Source organism: Danio rerio, chromosome 19 (genome assembly GCF_049306965.1).
Source record: "Danio rerio strain Tuebingen ecotype United States chromosome 19, GRCz12tu, whole genome shotgun sequence".
NCBI lineage: Eukaryota > Metazoa > Chordata > Actinopteri > Cypriniformes > Danionidae > Danio > Danio rerio.
The window spans coordinates 21,831,773-21,852,983 of record NC_133194.1 but is presented as its reverse complement, the minus strand read 5'-3'; the positions used below and the strand labels follow the sequence as shown (position 1 = coordinate 21,852,983).

The window sequence follows — 21,211 nt, the reverse complement described above, 5'->3', positions numbered from 1 at the left end:
ACTGGCTATGACTTACAGATGTCATGTTTTTTTTTTTTTTGCAGCTAAGTCTTTTCTCTTCTCTTTGTCTTATTGTGATTCCTATTCATTACCTGTGAAATTGATACAACATAAATTAATAGAACTTTCTGTTTAAATTATTGATAGTTTGTAACGTTGCTGTATTTTTGCCTAGGAGTTCCTTCTGTAGTCACAGTTTTTTTATTGTTTCACGTGAGTTGTTATGGTCATACTAAAATAGTCTCTTTTTTTTTCTTTTTACGGTAACCCTTTTCATAGGCCTTCATTGGTCAATTCACATTAACATTGTGTGTGTTGTGTGTGTTAGGTGGGCTGGAGCAGTGCAAGAGACTACTACACGTTTCTCTGGTCTCCCATGCCTGAAAACTACACAGAGGGATCCACTGTTCACCGAACTATCATTTTTCAGGGTATATACATAAACACATACACTCACACACATAAAATCACCACATATACCCGATGCAGTATGCAACAACAATTAGGGTAAGAAATTATTTTATACCTCTATATACACAGTTGAAGTCAAAATTATTAGCCCCCCTTTGAATAATTTTTTTTTTTTTATTCCCCAAATGATGTGTAGTAGAGCAGGGAAATTTTTACTGTATGTCTGATAATATTTTTTCTTCTGGAGAAAGTCTTATTTGTTTTATTTTGGCTAGAATAAAAGCAGTTTTTATTTTTTTAACACAATTTTAAGGATGAACTTATTAGCCCCTTTAAGCAATTTTTTTTTAATACTCTACAGAACAAACCATCGTTATACAATAGCTTACCTAATTCCCCCAACCTGCCTAGTTAACATAATTAACCTAGTTAAGCCTTTTAATGTCACTTTAAGCTGTATAAAAGTATCTTGAAAAATATCTAGTCAAATATTATTTACTGTCATTAGGCAAAGATAAAATAAATCAGTTATTAGAAATGAGGTATTAAAGCTGTTCTATTTAATAATGTGTTGTCAAAATCTTCTCTCCGTTAAACAGAAATTGGAGTAAAAAATAAACAGGGGGGGCTAATAATTCAGGGGGTAAATAATTCTGACTTCAACTATATATATATATATATGTTATGTAAATTACATATTTTTTAAAGTAATATTTTTAATAGGAAGCTAAGCTATACAATATTATATTTGTCCATAAACATTAGAATAGTCAGTACTGAAGCCAAATCTGGAGCTTATCCAACAAAATAACTTACGATGACAGTCCAAAAAATAGTACATCCAGTTATAGAAAATGTTAAAAACAAATTTAAAAAAGAGGACAAATCAAGAGAAGTAAAAATTTAGTTGCAATTTTGTATGTTGTATTTTATTTAATTTTTTTTGCTAAATTTTGCTTTAATTTAATTGTATTATCTTTCAGTTTCTAAATATGTTTGGTGATTAAAATATTATTTTAATAAATATATCTGTTTAATAAATCTCTTTTGTTTAAATGTGTCAAAATACATCACCTATATTCACTGATAAATTGATAAAAATAATAATTTACATAATGGGGTGTACATAATTATGCTGAGCAATGTATATATATATATATATATATATATATATATATATATATATATATATATATATACCTTGAATAGAAAAAATAAAAACTAATGCAAACTATTAAAAAGTTCTGCAGTGATGCTAAAAATAAATTAATTAAAAATTTTTCTCAGCTGAAATAGAAATGTAAATACCTTTATTTAAAACTGCAACTGCTTAAATTTGATCTTTTTATTATTCAGCAAATATTTACCTAATTTTTTTTTCACTTGAAATTTTATGTTGTTAAAATTGTATTGTTGGTATGTCTAACTTTTGTTAATATTTTTTAATTATAAATTACAAAATTAAACTTTTGTAATAAAATGTTCTGCATGCTTTTTCCTAGGTTATTATGTCCCTCGCAGTGATGGTGAATTTTATCAGTTCTGTTATGTCACACATACGGGTGAAATCAGAGGTGCGAGCACACCGTTCCAGTTCCGCCCAGCTACACCCACAGGGGAGGAGCTACTAACGGTGGAAGATGATGGAAACTCAGACATACTGGTTGTGACGACAAAGACTGGGCTTCTTGAGGTATGCATTATATAAAAAATGTATATTGATGTCACCTCAACTGACTTGTTTTATTGCATAAGTGTAAAGAAAGGTTTAATCCTTCCTATGATTTGTTGTGGTAATACCAGTAAATCTAATGTAACAAAGTGAGAAAAAACAATGGTCAGTTACAAAGTACATATATATATGTATATATATATAATTAAAGGAATGCATACAATATATAAGAAATGGCTGTTCAGTTTGGTACTGAAAAGCAGGAAACAAGTTTATTAACTGAAAATTATGAATTTTCCCAATGTTTGTTAAATTAAAATGTGGAAAATATCTGTTTAGTTCAGAAATGATTGTTTAAAAAATTATTTAATTCAAAGTTTTAGCCAAGGAAGCCAATTTTGCAATTTTCTTAGTCAATTGTTTCCCAATAATATTGTGTATATTTAAGCCAAGTTAAAACAATAAAGTTTTTGAATGAAGGTTTTTATTATTAACGGAAAACTAAACCACACAGCCTTGTGTGAGTGAACAAATGTGTTTGAACATAACTCAAATTCATCACATCCACGAGTTCTGCTGTGTGCAAAAATATACTAAAGGAGAATGTCCAGCCATCTATTAGTGACCTCAAGCTGAAGTGAACTTGTGCACACCACCAAGCTTACTTCTGAATGGCTGTAGTAAAGGTAAATGAGGACTTTGGAATGGCCTAGTCAAAGTCCTGACATGAATCCATTTGAGATGCTGTGGCCTGTTCTTAAAAAGTTGGTTTATGCTCAAAAACGCTCCAATATGGCTGAATAATGACAATTCTGCAAAGATGAGTCGGCCAAAATTCTTTCACAGTGCTGTAACAGACTCATTGCAAGTTATTAATAATGTGTGATTGCAATTGTTGTTGCTAAGGGTGGCCCTACCAGTTCTTAGGTTTAGGGGCAAACACATTTTCACACAGGGCTATGTAGTTTTGTATTTTGTTTTCCATTATTAATAAAACCTTCATTTAAAAACTGCATAATGTTTTTACTTGTGTTGTTCTTGACTAATACTTCAATTTGTTTGATAATCTGAAACATTAAAGTGATGCATGCAAATAAAATAAGAAATCAGTAAGGGGGCAAATACTTTTTTCACACCACTATATAAACACACACATTTAAATATATTTATTTTTTGTTTAGTACTGAAAAGCATTGATTTAAAACATTTTCAGTCCAAATGTAATGTATTATTTTATTTAATATTTGCATTTGCTGAATTTTAATTAACTTATTACAGTTAAACGCCATTATTTTAGCAGCATTTTAGTTAAAAATTTTATTTAAAAAACTATGTCAAGCTTTTTTTTGAAAGCCTTCCAGATCTTTCATCCTGCATTATGGTCAGATGCTGTCTATGATCAAGTAGCAGCAGCACATCTGACTAGGTTATGTAAACTCATTTACATCTGTTTTTTTTTTTTTTTTTAACTGTTTTTGTGAGCAGCAGCGTGTAGAAGAAGTTCAACAAGAGTGCAAAGAACTGCAGAAAGCACTCCGGCTCCTCACACAGGAGAGAGATCAGCTTCAGGAGAAACAGAGACAACAGAACCAGGTACTAAACACACCTTCACAAATAAAAGAGACCAACCAATGAAGCAGCAAACACACACACACAGTGTTTGAGCAGCTTGTAACACACCAGAGATCACAAGTTCAAGTTATCTACAGATCAAAGCGCTTTCCTGTGCGTGTGTGTGAACATTTGTGCTTTAAGACTTTCTGTCTCCAAGTGTAAAACGCATCTCTGTTTGAATGACTCTGAACTTACTCCCACAGAGCACTTTATCTTATCAGATAATGGCAGTGTGTGTGTGTCTCGGTGTGCATTACTGACCTTACCCATAAAGTCATGTGATTTATCCATACTTAATTCTGACTGTGCTGAGGACAATTTACTGGGAGTTTGAGAAAAACGGATTGAGAGAAAAGTTTACGTGGGCATTTGTTATGGTGGTGCCGTACTGACCACAGAGCGTAGAGGTGACGTCAAATATGAGCACACAGCCAGGAGTTAATGTCCATCAAAACCACTCAACAGAGAAAAAGAGACCTACCCAGTCACTGACACAACAGCAGCCAGTCACGCGATCTCTCTCTCTCTCTCTCTCTCTCTCTCTCTCTCTCCTTCTTTCGTTCTTTTTTTTTCTTTCAGTTTATTTTTGACCACATTTCTGGGTACTATTATCAAGTTTTTGAAATGCCACGCATGAAAATGTCAGTGCCACAGCTAGATAGATGTTACTGAAGTGTCCCAAGAAACACTTTGAAAAGCGAAGCATAGTTTGAAATAGAGAATTATTTTTGTTAGAAACACCTTGTAAATGATTTACTTTGCATTAGGCTTGGGTGGTATCTAAATTTTGATAACATCAAACCTTTTCCCTATTGTACCTCGATATACGGTATTACCGTGCATAAAAAAAAAAAAATATATATATATATATATATATATATATATATATTATGTCATTAAACTGTTGAAAAACTGAATACCAAACTCTAATACTGAAACAAATAGACAAATAGAAGTTTATAAAAAAGTGTAAATACAACAGTCAATCAGAATTACATTAACATAAACGTCCAGAATAGTTTTCTTGCACACAAATCAATTGTATTTTACCATGTCCTTAAAAAAACTTTTTGGACCTAGATGTTGTTGGTCTTGGATCTGGAGGCATTGAAACTGTTGTGCTGAGTGGACTCGGGTTCATCCTCACAGCAGTTACTGGATGGTAGTTTTGTTTATGCAACTTTAGATTCGAGGTATTTTCATCTCACGCTGTCACCTTTTTGTTACACAATTTGCAAATTGCCTTGTCCGTATTTACCGCCTCTGCATTCTCGTTTGGTCGAAACCTGAAATACTGCCAAACTGCAGAAGTTGTGTTTTTTCGAGACCAGGTCACTTGGTCCACAGCTCACCATCTTTCCCCAGCTCTCTCTTTCTCCTCCACGCTGTCCTGTGATGACGACCACACATGCGCGTTTTTAGACATTAAATAAATTATATTTAATATTTAATCCTTGTCTCATATATAAGTGCACTGTTTTTATGATAGTATAACTGTATTGAAACTAATACCGCTGCTATTTTTAGATACCGCGTTATACCATATTACCACCCAAGCCTACTCTGCACATGTTAAAGTTTAAATCTTTAGTCAGGGATTTTGGAGAGAGTGTGACAGATTTTCTTTTTTATTGTTATTATACACACACACACACACACGAACACACATTTAATTCATTTTATTTGAAATGACTAATACTATTAGAATAACACAGCATCCAAATAATTGTAAGGAGCCCATAATGTTTCACAGTACAAGCAGCATGCAACCATTGATGATCTTTTGCGTGGCACTATTAGACACTCAATCCATTCTGCGTGCAGTATTAAGTAAATGGATTAAGGATAGAGATGGCATTGTCTTCTCCACACATGAAGACTGCCTATTATTGCAGATACAGAACAATACTTTGCAATTTGTTTAGAGTCTTTTTTTTACTGAGTCCGGCAATTTGTAGTCCCCTCACACACAGTTTATGAACGTGCCCTAGACTACCGTAAATTAAAGCCACCAACTTTTTGTTGTAGCCACACACTTTCAGAGCATTCACTAATGGTTGATATTTCAGCATTTTTTTCTGAATAGCACAGATCCATGTATGAGTCAAAACAGCAGCCTACTTCCATAATCAGAATGTTTTTTTAATACTTCATCCACAACAACAATATCAGGAGTGTTTGGAAAATCTCTAATGACAGTACTCAGAACATGTGCATTACTGCTCAATGATGGAAACCAGTTCATTCGTACAGTCTTGTTAGTGTATAGTGCACTGTGCACACTGACTCTGTCCACCTCTTTAGCTGTGATGTTCACAATGCGATCGTGACGTGCGATGTACATACCTTTGAACGCGGGGCAGCCGTTCATTATGTGTGCTGTTGATTCCACCGTTCTAACGCTATGTAATAAGCAGAAGGGCTCGTGGTGTTTCGGGTACCACACGGACAGATTAAACTTTGTAGGAAGTGTTTGTAAACAAGCTCTAATAACAAACTTAATAATAGTGTGGTCAATAGCGGGGTTGTGTAGCGCAGTGTGTGAGGCTGTGTGATCCGCGCTTTGCAGGCAAGCCAGTTTGCCCTGAAGCCGCAGATGAGTCCAGTAACTGCGCTGCTGTGTATAAAAGTGCTGGAGAATCTCATACCAGCACGTCCTGCCCTTCAGCTCCTTCTTTTCTCCACCATTATCTAAAGTTGCTTCAGCAGATGTGTTATCAATGTCCATGATCGCCTCATCGCTGACTTTCACCTGCTGTCCGCTCGTGTTCCTCCAGGTCAGCTGTATGTTATTGCTGCTGCACAAGTCATTCAGGTCCGGCAAGTCTGAGCGCACTCCAAATCCCACAGACGCTGTATCCAGCCTACCATTGAGTTTCTTTCTGAATCCTAAGAAACTTGGTTCTCCTTCAGCTGCATATGGCACCTTGCGTTTACCCAAATCCAGAAGGAGTGAGCTCCGGGCTAGCCTTTGTACTGTCGGGTCATCGCTGTTCAACATGTGCAATAGATGGTTTATTCTAGTAGCTGTATAGATCCACTCGATATTGGGAAACCCAAGTCCGCCCTCTGTTTTGTTAGTGAATGAAATACTTCTTGTCGTGTGTGTATTAAGACATAACCATTTTCGTGCCAGCTGCACAGCCTTATCATTCATTTGCTTTAAAGCTTTCTTTGAGATGTGTACGTTAGCAAACAGATGTTGTATTTTGGAGAGAGCGATCTCACGAACTGCTTGGAGGTTTAGACAGGCTGGTAAAGGACAGCGATCTATTTTGTCCAGTCTGCAAAAATATTCATTGCAGATTTCATTCAGTTGTTCTTGCCATTCTCCAGCTACGTTAAATTTATGTCCAAGGTAACTATAAGTCTCATGTCTGGCATAAACTCATTTCCCGCATTTCCTGAGATTGTAAACACAGGAGGATGGTGTGTTTACTCAACTCACTTAGCGTGACAGCAGATCAATAAACTTACTACACTTTGACAAATATTGCAGCTGTTGGACAATATACTGTACTGTTTAGGCTTTTTAGGTAAGAATGTAGTTGTTTAGATTGCATTTATGCAGTTTATTTATAAAGATAGTGCCTTTTTGAAAATATTTTTAATTTCAGATTTAAAGCGCCATCCACAAGATTGCGACAGAGACTGCATAATAAGCCCTAAGGACGAAAAACGCTGAGTGATTACAGAATACAGCTGATCAAATCATTATAAAACGTTTGTATGTTGTAGTGCTGTATTTATACCATAGTAATTGTAGTGTGTTGGGTGTGAGATTGCACTCACATATTAGGAATGTATGTATTTTGTGTTGGCCACTCTTTGGATAACTCTGAGTTACTTTTTGTATGGCCATCTGTTTTTTTTCTAATGAATCTTCCGTTGGGCGAAGCAGTGGCGCAGTAGGTAGTGCTGTCCCCTCACAGCAAGAAGGTCGCTGGTTCGAACCTCGGCTCAGTTGACGTTTCTGTGTAGAGTTTGCATGTTGTCCCTGCGTTCACGTGGATTTCCTCCGGGTGCTCCGGTTTCCCCCACAGTCCAAAGACATGCAGTACAGATGAATTGGGTAGGCTAAATTGTCCATAGTGTATGAGTGTGTGTGTATGTGTAGGTGTATGTGTGTGTGTGGATGTTTCCCAGATATGGGTTGCGGCTGGAAGTGCATCCGCTACGTAAAAACATGCTGGATATCGCACTATGGTCGCACTGTGGCGACCCCGGATTAATAAAGGGACTAAGACGACAAGAAAATGAATGAATGAATAAATCTTCTGTTTTTTATTACTGCAGGCTAGTTCAGTAAAAAAAAAAAAGAATAATGAAGAAATGCATGTGCCGGAAATGTCTTTAGCATTTTTCCTGTTCCAAACACAACAGTATTCTGGTAGTGTATGCACTGCTTTAGCTTTTTCTGGGTTAATTATTGTGATGTCCCGATGGCAATAGCGAAATACTGGAAGAAATCTCTGTAGACTGATGGCATTTCTTAAAATTTTAGCAAAATTATCACGTTTTGTCATCACTTTAGATATTACACTAGAGAATCATTTAAACACTAGCTTTAAATGTGGGGGAAGAATCAACCTTTTCTGCTGTTCTGACGTCAGCTGCAGATGTGATGTGTTTTTATATACATGATCATTCTGGGCGACGCAGTGGCGCAGTAGGTGGTGCTGTCGCCTCACAGCAAGAAGGTCGCTGGTTCAAGCCTCGACTGAGTCAGTAGGCGTTTCTGTTTGGAGTTTGCATGTTCTTTCTGCTTTCACGTAAGTTTTCGTTCTCCGGTTTCCCCCTCAGTCCAAAGACATGCTGTACAGGTGAATTGGGTAGGCTAAATTGTCCGTAGTGTATAAGTATGAATAAGTGTTTATAGATGTTTCCAAGAGATGGGTTGCAGCTAGAAGGGCATCCACTGCGTAAAACATATGCTGGATAACTTGTTGGTTCATTCCGCTGTGGTGACTCCAGATTAATAAAGGGACTAAGCCAAAAAGAAAATAAATGAATGAATGATCATTCTGTTGAATTGTTGTATAAATGCAATATCACAGTCATAGCAGTACAATATGGCTTTGTATGTCTATTATGGGTAGGGCCAGACATAATTTGCAGACATTCTTTGCTATTTCTGCAGAGAATTTTGTAAAAAAATAAAAATAAATCTGTGCATTTAAGCAGAATGATTTTTGGAGTATCATAACTAAAAACTTAATATATTAAACAAAAAAAAATATATATATATATATTTCTTTTTTACTTTTATTTAATGTTTACAATGCAAATCCAATTAGACCCACTTATTTGGTAAACAAAGCAAGTCTCTCATATAATATCTCTACTAAAAGAAAATATTATTTTACAAACTGTATTGTAAATAAATTATATGAACATGTTAATATTACTACTATTTTAACCAATTAATAGTAAAATGAATTTAAAAACTGATTGAAAATTTTTTTTAACACAGTTAAACAAGTAAATACATAATACTCAACTATGGGCTAAAATCTGTGGATTTCTGTGCGCGCAGATTCCGTATGAGCCTACTTATGGGCTACCAAGGCAACACACGCCTCCCACCAATGCCAAAATACAGCCATATCACGCTGCTTCTCGTGTGATATTGCTCATTTACTGTATATGTAGATAGACACTGCTATACTATATACACTGTTACTTCTATTGACTTTACTCATTTGATTAAAATATCTTGTATATATTATAATATAAAATGTTTGAAATTTGTTTAAAATATATGACTTTTATGGCAAAGCTGCCATTAAACGTAACAGTTTTTTTGTGTATGCTTTATATTTGAATTCCCCCAAACTTTTGAATGTGTACATGAATAATATATATAATATATATAGATTTTTCAAGAAAATAGCCAAAGGTGGGATTCAAAAAATGTAATAAATAACTACAATATCAAAGAACAGTGTAGTTCTCTCCGGACCTTCCATTGTTTATTAAATATGTGGTTTATTTAATCGATCTGCCACTTTTTACTATGATTTAACCCATTCCAGAATATTTGCCTTTTTCTCAAGAAAAGTGTAGAATATGCAAAAAAAAAAAGAAACTCTTTCGATTTCATTTGGCTCTGATGTGGTGGTTTTGTTGTTGTTGTTTTTTTCTGCACTGCATGCACATATTTAAAGCTTCAAAAAAGCTACAAAAATGGCAGGAATTAAGTCGATTGGTTTGATGGTCTTTCAGCGCCCTCTAGTGTTTCCTTCTACCTTTTAAAATGCGTAAGTGTGAATTATGAGTGTCACAAAGGACAAAGAACACCACAAATAAAACATTAACACTTTTATATAACTCTCTCTCTCTCTCTCTCTCTCTCTCACACACACACACACACACACACACACACACACATTAGTCACTCAAACTATTTTCATACACCATAAGTGTGCTTGTGTCTGTTAAACTGTCAGAACTCGCATATGAAAATAGACTTCCTCTTTATCGTGAGAACATAAGCATATATTTTGTGGCTGCTAATTTTACGACCACACATTTTATTTGCCTGTGCTGTAATTCCGAAACATCATTGGCCGTAAAACACCACGAGTCACCAGATTAGCTGGAGGACAAGGCGTATATGCATGCTTTCAGAACCAGATGTTACTGTGATTTACAGATGATGAATTTTAAATATGAACCACTGCTTCAAAAGTGAAATCGAAGCCCCCGCCTGTACAAATGACATCATATTGTTGGGAAATTTGATTCAGGATTAGTTTTTTATTTACCTGATAGACTGAATCAGGCTTTTCTGAATCAGCTGCATTTCAGCCGCAGTTTTTTTTTTTTTTTTTTTTTGAGCACTTAAAATTTGTTTTGTTCCTACTTTGATGCCAATGGTTACAGGTTTCCAACATTATTCAAAATATATATTTTTTGTGTTTATAGAACAACAACAAAAAAAGATTAAGCTGACGGAAAGAGCTGAGTAAAATATTTTTGGGTAAACTGTTCCTTTAAATCTTAAACAAGAACATTATCAAGAGAGTCAGTCATTGTCATAGTCATTGGACTCTTTGTGACCAGCAGTGTTGGGTGTATTATTTACTGTAATTAAATTACTTATCTGTAAAATTTAAAGTAAGGGGTCACTTTTTTCATATTTTTGTCATTTAATTACAGTTACTTATAATGTATTAAATACTATAAATAACAGGGTTATTGAATTTCCTGAATATCATGGAATTTTAAAAGGTTTCTTCCAGAAATTGAAAGAATTTTATAAATGATTTATTTTTTGTATACCCTGTTGCTCAACACTTTGTTTCACGTGTTTTGTTCTGGTTAAACTATTTTTCACCATTTTAATCTTTTTCCACTAATCAACCAATAATCAATAATAAGATTTAGATAACACAGTAGATAACTTCAGAAGAGTTTGCAATCTAACATCAGATGGAAAAAACTGACAATATTTTTATTAGTAGTTTGAAAGAAATGTTATCAGAACTTTAGAAATAAAAATATTACAATTTTACAGTAACCCGTACCTAATGCACATCTGTTTCATTTTTGGGACAATTTGGAATCAGTATTAGCCATTACTGCTTTTTGCTTATAAATAAAACTGTTAAATTGTTTTGATTAGCTGTAAGGTTTGATTGATAGCATCCGATATCCAATGGCAGGAGCTGCAAAAAAGCCTGATTGAAGAGAAGGAGGAGGCTCAAAGCAGGGTGAGGCAGCTTGAACAGGACCTGCTAAAGATCACACAAAAAGCTGTTCTTAAAGAGACTGAACTTGACTGGTAAGGCCTTTACACATATTACCTAATATAAATATTTTTTTAATTTACAGAGGTGTTGTAATATCTGAGCAAATTGTTTAATTTCATTTAATTAATTAAAAAACAAATTAATTTAAACATTTTAATACACCTTAATCTTTGTCCTTCATCTTCTGTTACACTTTCACTCACAAATTTCATTATATAACTAGATTTATTTTATTATTTGACTTTATCATTATTTGATTTGATCATTTTATTTACTTTTCATAGTATATACATATATAATGTGTGTGTGTGTGTGTGTGTGTGTGTGTGTGTGTGTGTGTGTGTGTGTGTGTGTGTGTGTGTGTGTGTGTGTGTGTGTGTGTGTACACAAACAGTTGAAGTCAGAATTATTAGAATTATTAGCCCCCCTGAATTATTAGCCCCCTGTTTATTTTTTTCCCTAATTTCTGTTTAGTGGAGAAAAGATTTTTTCAACACATTTCTAAACATAATAGTTTAATAACTCATTTCTAATAACTGATTTCTTTTATCTTTGCCATGATGACAGTAAATAATATTTTACTAGATCTTTTTCAAGATGCGTTCATACAGTTTAAAGTGACATTTAAAGGCTTTCTATGCCCTGGTATAAATATACAGTTGAAGTCAGAATTATTAGCCCCCCTAAATTATTAGCGCCCCTGTTTATTTTTTTCCCCAATTTCTGTTTAATGGAGGGAAGATTGTTTCAGCACATTTCTAAGCATAATAGTTTTAAAAACCTATTTCTAATAACTGATTTATTTTATCTTTGCCATGATGACAGTAAATAATATTTTACTTGATATTTTTCAAGACACTTCTATGCAGCTTAAAGTGACATTTAAAGGCTTTACTAGGTTAATAAGGTGAACTAGGCAGGTTAGGGTAATTAGGCAAGTTATTCTATAATGATGGTTTGTTCTGTAGACTATCGGAAAAAAAAATTAGCTTTAAGGGGCTAATAATTTTGTCCCAAAAATTGTTTTTAAAAAATTCATAACTGCTTTTATTCTAGCCAAAATAAAACAAATAAGTCTTTTTCTAGAATTCTAGAAGAAAAAATTTTATCAGACATACTGTGAAAATATTCTTGCTCTGTCAAACATCATTTGGGAAATAGTTAAAAAAGAAAAAAAAAAATCAAAAGGGGGCTAATAATTCTGACTTCAACTGTATGTGTATGTTGTGTGTGTTGTGTGTGTTGTGTGTGTTGTGTGTGTTGTGTATGTTGTGTATGTTGTGTGTGTGTGTGTGTGTGTGTGTGTGTGTGTGTGTGTGTGTGTGTGTGTGTGTGTATATATAAAATTATTATTTGCTGTTTTTTTTTCGTCTAGTCTAAGAGACAAGTTGCAGAAGGTAATATCTGAAAGGGACAGCTTACAAACTCAGCTGAAGAATGAAAGAGACGAAAGGGAGCTTTACAAAGTGAGTGTGTGTGTGTGGTATCTACTGGTTATAAAGCATAAGGTCATGTGTTTACAGATGTGACACACACACTGATCCATGTTTTCTGTGCATGCTCGCAGTCTCATGTGCGCAGTGCTGAGCTGGAGAACACTAAACTCAGTGCAGAGCTGCAGATGCTGAAGGCGGTGGAGCTGAACAGAGAGGTCACCATCGCACAGTACCAGGAGGAACTGCACAGACTGCGCACTGAGAGAGACACACACCCTGCTGAAACTGTAAGAAGACATGATAATGTCATAGATGTATGTCAAGTTTATAAATTTTGATAATTCTTGATTTTAATATTTAAAGTTCTCTATTGAGTTGCTTTTACAGTATTTATTCGAAAAACAGAGTAAAAACTGTAATATTCATTCATTCATTTTCTTTTCGGCTTACTCCCTTTATTAATCTGGGGTCGCCACAGCGGAATTAACCGCCAACTTATCCAGCACATGTTTTATGCAGCGGATACCCTTCCAGCCGCAACACATCACTGGGATACCCATACACACTCATTCACATACATACACTAAGGACAATTTAGCCTACCCAGTTCACCTGTACCGCATGTCTTTGGACTGTGGGGGAAACCGGAGCACCCAGAGGAAACCCATGCAAATGCAGGGATAACAATGCAAACTCCACACAGAAACGCTAACTAACCCAGCTGAGGCTCGAACCACCAACCGTCTTGCTGTGAGGCGAAAGCACTACCTTCTGCGCTACTGCGTCGCCCAAAACTATAATATTATAAAATGTTATTATACCTTAATATGATAATTTTCTGTATAATTCCATATTAAGATTAATTTTACTCATGATGAAAAAGCTGATTTTTTTACGAGTATGCTGTGTAATTCTACAGTAATCATTCCTAGACACCCATATTAGCTGAAGCCATTTTATTAATTTTGTAATGTTTAATTGAAACCATGACAGACAAACGCATTGTGTGTTTGTGGGTAATAAGATTTATTTTAAAAGCAATTAATTCTATTGAGCATGGATACATTAATTATAATGAGGAATGCTCTGATCAATCAACCAGAGATCGGTATTGGCCAAAAATGTTTCATGATTTTCTGCGGCAAAAATCCTCATCTGGATTTTGTTTTAAGTTGTATTTTTTATTCTTTTTTTGCCATTTTGCCTTTAATTTCACAGGATAGTAGGTTGACAAGAAGTGAAGTGGGAGAAGGAGGGGGGTAGTATTGGGAAAGCTCCACAAGCCGGGATTCAAACCTGGGATGCCCAGAGTGCTGCCACACCATATGTCAACACACTAACCACTGGGCTACCGCACCAATGACATTTAATTTCTGCTTGAGCTAATCAATAAATGCTTAAAAATATATCTATGAAAATATCCTTAAAAGAGCAAAAATATAATACATATATATATATATATATATATATATATATATATATATATATATATATATATATAAATGAGTTTTATATTATACATATGAAATGAATCATAAGATCTATTATTAAAATCTAAATATGAATAATAAATTAGCACAAATCAGCTTAAAAATCAAATCACCAAGACATCTGAGAGGTTATTTGGATTATTATTTGCTAAAATATATTTGCTTTGCATCACTGAACTGAACTACATTAGACAATAAATAAAAAAGTAAACTGTTGTTTTAGGTTGTTCTTTAACTGTAGTTTCAATCAAATAAACGGAGCAAAATAGACATGAGAGATTTCCTCTTCCTGATTTATTGTACATTCAGGGTCTCAAAGAGCAGTTGCGTCAAGCGGAGGAGCAGCTCCAGGCCACGAGGCAGCAGGCAGCCATGTTGGGCTCTGAGTTACGTGATGCCTCCGGTGGACGAGATCGCACCATGACGGAGCTGTACCGTGTCCGTCAAGAGGCTGAAGAACTTCGAGCCCATTTAGCTGAAGCCCAGGAAGAATGCAGGCATGCTCAGGATCAGTTGGACAGGATGAAGAACCAGACTTCACAGGAAATGGTAAACATGACTTACACAATATAGTTATGCTCCCTTTGAAAAGGTGGCAAATAAATCTCTGGTGTCCCAAGAACCATGAAGCATGTGTGAGGGTGTGTTCCTTTAAATGCAAGAAGGTGTGTTCCTTCAAATGCAAACGAGCTCTTACTTTCCTGTAGAGGGTGGAGCTTTTACAGACTGTTCTGATAGAAACAACAAAACAAGCCATTCTTATGCAGCCAATATGTCAACAATGATTAGTTGCAGATTAAAGCCTTGCATGTTCAAACCTGATTCAGACAACGATGGAGAAGATGAGGGCACTGACAACTGTTAGATGTCATTTTTCAACAGTTAATGGACACATTTATGTAGTTGTCGAGGAGTAATGTTGATTTAGTTAAAAGACTAACATGTTACTGCTTTATTTGGAAATAAACATTACACTTTTAGTCAACTTTCACTGAAACTTTACAGAAAACATAAAAAGTTGGAGCTAAAGTGGATAATACCTGTGTGTATACAAATTGCATTTGTGTTAAGCTTTTTGGGATACCATTGTAGATCAAGGGGTGGTAATTTATAATAAGTTTAACATCAGAACAGCATGTATATTTTATTGTATGGTTGGTTGCAAATAAAACATTGTCAGAAATACTATGTAAACCAATAATAGCACTTTTGGAAACATGAGCCGTTTTACCACTATCACGCTGAACCGTTTCATTCCATGCCAATCCGGGCCAGACAGCATGGATACGGTTTCATTTTCAACTGTCGTGCTGCAACAAAGCTCTTTAAAACATTACACAAAACGCATTAGTAGTTGCCTTGGTAACGCAATGTTAACGGCTCTTTTTGTTCAATTAAATTTAAATAATAGCTGAAACTAGTTTTTTCATGTTCATGAAAACGAAAGCAACCGTGTGACTAAGCACTGTTATGCCACTCTCTCATTTAGGGGTGTCTAAATATACATTTCACAGCACCCGTATTTTAGTTAGAGATCATATGTTGCGCGGCTCTGGGCAAATTTTATTTGGACAGAAAATTACCAAAATGTAATATGATGATTGAAAATGATTAGAGCGGGAAAAAATTATATATTTTAATGCAACAATAATAGTTCAGTTGTATTATAGTAGCAGAAGGACAGGCCTTGTAAAAAGTGAGCGGGCACTATCACTAATAAAAAATATAGCACTTAAATCATTTCATTTTTAACAATCAACTTAATTCCACAGCGGTTTATATCAAAAGTGGATAATATATAAAATATATTACATTTTGATGGTAAAATATAACCTTTTAAGTGATGGCTGTTAATTGTTTCAGTATTCAAACATTAACGTTAACATTAACATTAACGAATGCAGCAAGTGAAATAAAAAATGAATATGAAACAACACATATAAATCAGGATATAAAGCATATAAAGCACAATTATTTTTAGCAGAATGCTACTCTTTTATCTTTGTATTTTTATCACTTTATTTTTGTTGTTTTATTTATTTTTTTGTCTTCATAATTAACTAAGCTATAGACAAATTCCTGCTTGATGTTTTTGAAAATATTTAAATATTTTGCGATACCCAGTATGAGATCACCAAGAACAAAAACACAGAAAAATGTTACAAGCCCCCATAAATGTCCAACTTATGTGTAACTGAATCACATAATGGCCTGTAGCTGAAATGATGAAAATCGCTCATTTTATTTTTATATAACATTTGTCAAAATGTAGTGATACATTTTTTTGAGTAAAAGCAATACAGACATTTAAGAATCCATATTTATTTAATTTATTCATTCATTTGATTTGTTTATTGGTGCATATTTAGGCTAAAATTTAAATCATACAACAATACCTTGAACAGCTACAGTACCACACCGTAAAGCTATTAAGCAAAGTCCAAAATATTAAAGAAAGAGTTGACTTTCAGGTGGTCTCGCTAGTAAATTAACAAGTCTTCTCATCTTTGAATTAAAAAGTGCAATTATTTTCTTGTTGTTTAAAAGAGTCTGCAAGTTTGTGTTTCATGGATATAGCGATGATGTTGATTGTAGACAACAATGATGTTAAGCGTGTCATTCGCTCGATGCACAGCAGGAAAAATAGTCTTTCAGCAGTGCATGTAGTCGCTGGTAAAGTTCTTATATGGATCAGAGCGAATTTTTGTGCTACCAAATACAGCACTGCATGCAATAAACACGCGCTCAGTCAGGCGAATTAAAGGTCTCATTGTCTAAAATGTCAATCAAATTAATCAAGCTCTAGCCACGAATAAAACAATATATAATAATATTAATACAAATATATTTATAATAAATTTTATTATTTAAGATTTTAGATGATGGGTTAGTAATTATACATGGTTGATTATATTCAAGTCAATGAAATAAATACTGTAATAAATAAAATATCATCGTAAGAATGGGGTAAGTGCTCTCTGGTTTAAAAATCCTTTTCAAACTGTATCGTTTAGACCTGTATCGTTTTTTTATATGAAATCTAGTGTACTTGTGGATGTCTGATGACTAGCGCGCATCTGCTAAACCAGCTTTGGTAACTTGGCAACAGAGCCGCGACGTCAACACACCTGGCCCAAAATGGTTTGTTATCGTGCTGTGACGTTCCAGGCTCAGTGGAGAAACAACCATAACCGTACCGAAGTCTTCTTATAACGGTTCGGCACAATAGTAGAAAAGCAGCTAAACAGGACACATAACTTTCATCAAACCTCGATTTCAATGTACAGCAACAAGGACAATTTTTTAGACATAACATAAACCCTGAGATGACCATCTTTCTCTGCCTTATGTTCTGACTGTGATTTATTTTAGCTTCAGGGCAGGGCTGGTGGAGGAGTGGGTGTGGCCTCAGAGCTGGAGGCGGAGCTGCAAAAGGAAGTCGAGGAACTAAAGTTGCGGCTCAATATGGCTGCAGAGCACTACAAAGAGAAGTATAGAGAGTGCCAACGTTTGCGAAGACAAGTCACCAAATTGACCCAGCAACAGGAGACACAGCAGGGAGTGAGTAACTGCAATAATAGGTTGATATAGGTCTAAGGGTCATGAAACAGTATCGCAAATTCATATTTTGTTTTTGGCTAATAAGTCTAGGCTGCGAAATCGCCTACTTCTCAAGAAGTACAGCATATGAATTCAAATGTGCTATTCGGCCATTAGAAAAGTATGTTCTATACAATATGAATGTGAGTAGTATAAATGTAACTCGGACATGCTACATCTACCATTTTGTCATCCTCTTGTGCACTACCCACATTGGCTGCATCACTTCACTACAGTTCATGAAATCTTTCGCAGTGCATCATGGGATAGCACAGCATGCATGGGATGCGTACTTCAGAATCTTGCCATAAGTAGTTGGTCATCCGGGTACTTCTCACATACTGTTTTTTTTTAATTCTATGAATTAGGACATACTACTTGGCTTGCATTCTGTTTTTAGCGTACTGTAAAGCATGGAAGTATGCTATTTCGGACGCAGTGTAAGTCTATTATAAAAACATCTTCTGTATGGTTTATGTAGAGCTTGACTTAAAAATATTCCATGTGTTTTAGGATGCTAATAGGAATGATGCCTCTACAGAAACCACACTGGAGTTACACACCCCAGATGCAGAGACTCCATCAGGTATTTATAAATTGTAGATTTATTCACAAGAAATTCATATTTTATTCAGAAAAGTGCAATAAGAACAGAAAAGAAATGAATAGTATTATTTAAAATAGGACACATTACATTGATGCATTATATTAGATTACATTTACATTTTGAATTCATTTTACATTATATTAGATACATTTACATTACATTTTGTCACATGATTGGCCTTACCGATAGGTAATCTGCCCTACAGTTGCCATGGAACTTTTACTGTGAAAGTAGCTCCATGAAGTAGCTCCATGTTTTCCCCACAAATAGTTTGGCAGAGCAAACAGTAAACTTAACTGTCACTCAGTTAATGTCATGTATTGTGGTGCATTTAAACAAAACAGATTTATTAAACGGGTATATTTATGAAAATAATATTTTAGTCCCCAAGCATATTCAGAAATTGAAAGATTATTAAAATTCAAGAAAAATATTGCTAAAAATAAAAAATACAACCTACAAAATTTCAACTTAATTTGTATATTTGTATATATATTGAAAGCCATTATTGAAAGCTCCAGATTTGGCTTCAGTACTGACTAATCTAATGTATATACACAAATATAATATTTAATAGCTTCCTGTTAAAATATGAATTTAAAATATAGATATATGAGAGATGTACTGAACACTGTAATTCAGAGTTGGTGGTAATTGCTGATGCTGTGTTATGCGAGTTGTTTAATCTCTACAAGCCAATCCCATACTTGATAAAATCCTGGTCAGAGAATGCTGAAGTAGAGCAGTTGTGTGCAGGTAAAAAATCAGAAATGCCTCTCTTCTTGTCTCCAAGATGTCCAGTTGCAGAAGTGAAAATTTGGGTAACACTTTATTTTGGTCCCTATTGCACATTTTGTTGACTAAAAGTTGCATTGCAACTACATGCCACTTACTTCTCATTTGAGTTATATTTTGCTTAATATCTGTTGATACTGCCCTTTCAACAGACATTTAACTGACAATAAGAAACTTTGCAAGTACGTGTCAACTTGCACTAACCCTATCCCAATGCAATGTAACTTAAATTCAACAAAATGCGTTAAAGGGACAATTAAAATAAAGTCATACCAACACTGGATTGCAGTTTGGGCAAATGTTTACGTTAGATTAAAACTTATGTTTATTTTTTATTATTAAATCATGAAATTAAAGTATATTTTTGTTTGTACATGATGACAATTATACTTCATAGAAATAAATAATTGAAATCAGCAAAAATCAGTATTGGCAGGTATCACACTTACCAAAAAATCAGAAATAGGTAAAGCCATTCATAAAGATTTATATTTTAAGCAAAGTGCTTTCATTTTAACTTCCTGTATATCAAAGTGTGATTGTTTTCTACATTGAAAATTATAAGAAATGTTTTTTGAATAAATGATCAGCATATTTCAACAAAATCATGCAACACCAAAGACTGGAGTAACAACTACTTAAAAATCAGCTCTACAAATAAAAGAAATGACAGTGTTAGTGATATCACTGATTAATATGCTTTGTGTTATTTTAAACAAATCTGAATGTTTTATGCATTTGATTCTCTAATTGGAAAGAATCGTATCCTGCTGAGATTAAAACTGTTGCAAGAGATGTGGAGAAATCAAGGGATGAAGAAGGGAATGAACAAGAGGAGGAAGATGAAGAGGAGGAGGAATGTAGCTTGTCAGTTGAAGCTGAGCTTGCCTGCATGGAGGAGAAATGGAGAGAGCAGTGCACCATCAATGAAAACCTGAAGCTTCTGCTAGCCAATGAGGAGAAGCGGTTTAAAGTATGTAAATGCACACACACAGGAAATCAGATACATGATCCAGGTTGTTTAAATTAAGTGTGAACCATCAGCATTAGAACTGTAATGAATTTCCAACTAAAGCAGGATATTTAATTGCGGGCAGTATTTTATATATACTGTAGCACTTTTTCTCAAAGCAGGAGTCTTAAACTCAATTTACCTGGGGGTAGCTGGAGGCAGAATCTGGGTGAAGCTGGGATGCATTAGGTTTTCCTCAAGAAATTAATTATATTATTAATTAGAAATTTTTTATTTGTTTATTTTTTTGTCTTATTTTGTGTTAAAAAATAAAAATAAAGAGATTTGAAAGGTTCAAACTTTTTAAATACAGAATAAAATGAAAAAATAAACAATTTAAAAATTATGGCAAGGCGAGGCAAATTTATTTATATAGCACATTTCATACACAGTGGCAATTCAAAGTGCTTTACATAAACAAGAATAAAAGAAACAAGTAATAATAAAAATAAAAACAAATAATAAAAATGAGTAAAAACAAAACATAAAAACAGGTAAAATGTGATATAAAAGAATGAAAAAGAAGAGAAAGACATAATAGTGCAATCTGTCAAATGCAGCACAGTAGTAAAGGCACAGCTAAGCAGATGTGTTTTCAGTCTTGATTTGACTGTGCCTAATGTTGGAGCACATCTGATCATTTCTTAAAGCTGATTCCAGCAGCGGGGGGCATAGTGGCTGAAAGCTGATTCACCCTGCTTTGACTGAACCCTTGGAACTTCTAGTTTATATGATCCTAAAGATCTGAGTGACCTGTTGGGTTTGTATTCAGTGAGCATATCTGTAATGTACTTAGGTCCTAGGCCATTTAGTAATTTAA

General features: G+C 34.4%; 1 protein-coding gene across 5 annotated transcripts in view; it reads left to right on the top strand.

The window, feature by feature from the left end:
* tax1bp1a (Tax1 (human T-cell leukemia virus type I) binding protein 1a) overlaps positions 1 to 21,211 on the top strand; it is a 50,311-nt gene that overhangs the window by 5,318 nt on the left and 23,782 nt on the right. For 3 of the 5 annotated variants that reach the window (XR_012394634.1, NM_001346178.1, XM_068215154.2), the window contains exons 3-12: positions 329 to 431; positions 1,914 to 2,104; positions 3,569 to 3,676; positions 11,365 to 11,483; positions 12,827 to 12,917; positions 13,019 to 13,174; positions 14,687 to 14,926; positions 17,750 to 17,938; positions 18,491 to 18,563; positions 20,138 to 20,352. Coding sequence is in view for 4 of the 5 variants with exons in the window: in NM_001346178.1 (NP_001333107.1) it covers positions 329 to 431; positions 1,914 to 2,104; positions 3,569 to 3,676; positions 11,365 to 11,483; positions 12,827 to 12,917; positions 13,019 to 13,174; positions 14,687 to 14,926; positions 17,750 to 17,938; positions 18,491 to 18,563; positions 20,138 to 20,352 (1,485 nt within the window). In the remaining variant the exon portion in view is untranslated. The remainder of the gene's footprint in view (positions 1 to 328; positions 432 to 1,913; positions 2,105 to 3,568; positions 3,677 to 11,364; positions 11,484 to 12,826; positions 12,918 to 13,018; positions 13,175 to 14,686; positions 14,927 to 17,749; positions 17,939 to 18,490; positions 18,564 to 20,137; positions 20,353 to 21,211) is intronic. The other 2 variants (XM_068215155.2, XM_073930942.1) reach the window with 1 other exon arrangement.